The following is a 2,800-nucleotide window of genomic DNA, read 5'->3' as shown; positions in this document are numbered from 1 at the left end:
CCCGTTACCCCCTCACCGTATCCCTGGCCGCGGTTGCGGTTCTGCCGGTTGCGCTTGTTGCGGTTGTTGCGCCGGTTCGCCCGTTTCTCGGAGGGCGGGAGCAGCTTCCGGGCCTCTTCCTTGTACCGGGACACCAACGGCTGCGCCTCCTCCTTGCCCAGCTCCCCGTAAACCACCTCATCCAGGTAATCGTTCTTTTCCGGCAGGGAATAATTCGCTGCACCGGGAACGACGGGAACGATTCCCTCCGTCAGCCGCCGCTTCCCGGCGTTTCACCCCCGGCCCCCAAAATGGCGGGAAAGCTCCAGGTTTTCCTCCTCCCCCCACCCCCCCCTTGTTTCCCGCCCATCCCACCTTTCATTTCCAGCATCACCGACTCGGGAACGTCCTCCCCTTCCGCCTCCTTCCGCAGCTCCAGCCGCTTTTTCCAGTCCTCCTCCGTCGGGACGATCACCACGACTTTCCTGGAGAAGCCCTTGAAGGCCAAGAGCTTCCGGCGCTGCCCCGAGTTGTACACGTTGCACTGGGAAGGGAGAAGGGCGGGAATTTGGGATGGGGAGCGCCGGGATGGAGGAGGCGATCCCGAATTCCCAGAGGGGGGGTGGGGGGAGGTTTTCCCGGGATACCTGGTCGAGGATGAAGTTCCGCTTGGAGCGGGGAGCGATCTGGACCAGCTTGCTAAGGCACTGGGCTGCCTGCTGAGTCAGCAGGTCTCTGCTCTTGGCATCCAGCTCTTCCACGTCCGGACCCCTCGTCTGGAAAACCGTCGGAAAAGCGGGAATGAGCGGGAGGAGCCTCCGTGCCCTCAAACCGCCCCAAAAATCCCCCCTAAACCTCCCTCAAAGTCCCCCCAAACTGCCCCCAAATCCCGCTTAACCTCCCTCAGTGACTCCTGCATTCCCAATTCCCCCCTCAAATTCCTCAAATCCCCTCTAAACTTCCCCTCAAACCCCCCCCCCCCCAATCCCTGCTTCCCCTCCCAACTCCAGGGAACATCGTCGGCATTCCCGGAATTCCCGGTGCTCACCCGCAGCTGGTGCAGGACGGCCTCTGTTCCCAGGATGTTGTAGCGCTTCTCCCGGTTTTCCTGGGAATGTTTCTGAGCCCACTGGGTCTTCCCAGAGCCCGGCAGCCCCACCATGAGCAGCACCTGGATACGGGGGAGGAGGAAAAGCGGGATCAGGTGGGAAGAGGGGAATGGTGACGGCATTCCCAGGGGATCCCGGGGGAGTGGATTCCCAGTGGATCCAGGGGGAGCAGCACCAGCATTCCCAGAGGATCCAGGGAGATGGAGCGATGCTCAAATTCCACTCCCAGCAGATCCCAAGGGATGGGAGCGGTGCTGGTATTCCCGGGGGATCAGCACTGGGATTCCCAAATCTGAGAGGAGGGAATGGCTCCGGCATTCCCAGGGGCTCCAGAGGGAGCAGAGCCAGCATTCCCAGTGGATCCAGAGCCAGCATTCCCAGCACCTCCAGAAGGAGGAGAACCACTATTCCCAGCAGCTCCAGAGGGAGCAGAGCCACCATTCCCAGTAGATCCAGAGCCACTATTCCCAGCTGCTCCAGAAGGAACAGAGTCAGCATTCCCAGTGGCTCCAGAAGAAGCAAAATCAGCATTCCCAGATGAACACTAAGATTCCCAGCGGCTCCAGAGGGAGTAGAGCCACCATTCCCAGTGGATCCAGAGCCACCGTTCCCAGTGGATCCAGAACCACCATTCCCAGTGGATCTAGAGCCACAATTTCCAGTGGATCCAGAGCCACAATTCCCAGTGGATCTAGAGCCACAATTCCCAGTGGATCTAGAGCCACAATTCCCAGTGGATCCAGAGTCATCATTCCCAGTGGCTCCAGAGGGAACAGAGCCAGCATTCCCAGTGGATCCAGAGTCATCATTCCCAGTGGATCCAGAACCACCATTCCCAGTGGATCCAGAGCCACCATTCCCAGTGGATCTAGAGCCACCATTCCCAGTGGATCTAGAGCCACAATTCCCAGTGGATCCAGAACCACCATTCCCAGTGGATCCAGAGCCAGCATTCCCAGTGGATCCAGTGTCATCATTCCCAGTGGCTCCAGAGGGAACAGAGCCAGCATTCCCAGTGGATCCAGAGCCAGCATTCCCAGGAGCGCCGGGGGGATCAGCGGCCGGCCTGGCGATTCCCAGGAGCCGCCCGCTCAGCATTCCCGGCGCATTCCCGGCGCCATTCCCGGCGCATTCCCGGCGCTCACCTCGCACTCCTCGGTGCTGCGGGGGGGCAGGGGGGTGCGGACGCGCTCCTGGGCGGGCAGGGCGTGGATGAAGACGAATCCCTCGGGAACGGCTCCGAAGGGCTCCTCGCGTTGGCCGAAGTTGAGCTCGACGGCGCAGCCCTTGCAGAGCACGTGGGGCAGCAGCGCCCGCTCCGCCAGGGAATCCTTGGCAACGCGGAAGGCCGGGCCCAGCCCCTGCCCGTTCTTGGAGAACGACAGCTCCACCACCTCCTCGGAGCCCTCGAAATCCTGGCAAAGCCAAAAAATCCCGCTTTCGCCCCCGGCTCCCGAAAAATCAACCACCCCCACCCCTCCCAGGAGCAGCTTTGCTGGGTTGTTCCCTCATTTTTCCCAAATTTCCCGCCAGTTTTTCTGGATCTGCCCCCCCCACACTTCTTTTTTTTCCAGGTGTTTTCCCTTCTTTTTCCAAATTTTTCCTGTTTTTTCCATGATTTCTCCCTGTTTTTCTGAATTGTTCCCCTTGATTTTTCCAAACTGTTCCTGTTTCTTCCATGATTTCTCCATGTTTTTCTGGATCTGCCCCCC

General features: G+C 60.0%; 1 protein-coding gene across 1 annotated transcript in view; it reads right to left on the bottom strand.

The window, feature by feature from the left end:
• Positions 1-8: 8 nt before the first annotated feature.
• Positions 9-2,800, bottom strand: part of LOC113940846 (heterogeneous nuclear ribonucleoprotein U-like protein 2) — a gene marked incomplete at its 3' end in the record, with an annotated part of 7,218 nt that continues 4,426 nt past the window's right edge. The window contains exons 6-10 of the mRNA XM_027631997.1: positions 2,234-2,503; positions 1,028-1,150; positions 627-755; positions 355-523; positions 9-217 (exon numbers count right to left, since the gene is read on the bottom strand). Of these exons, the coding sequence (XP_027487798.1) occupies positions 9-217; positions 355-523; positions 627-755; positions 1,028-1,150; positions 2,234-2,503 (900 nt within the window). The remainder of the gene's footprint in view (positions 218-354; positions 524-626; positions 756-1,027; positions 1,151-2,233; positions 2,504-2,800) is intronic.

Source organism: Corapipo altera, unplaced genomic scaffold, assembly GCF_003945725.1.
Source record: "Corapipo altera isolate COAL_440 unplaced genomic scaffold, ASM394572v1 60555, whole genome shotgun sequence".
Classification (NCBI taxonomy): Eukaryota; Metazoa; Chordata; class Aves; order Passeriformes; family Pipridae; genus Corapipo; species Corapipo altera.
The sequence above is the reverse complement of the archived record's forward strand: the minus strand, read 5'-3'. Positions and strand labels throughout refer to the sequence as shown.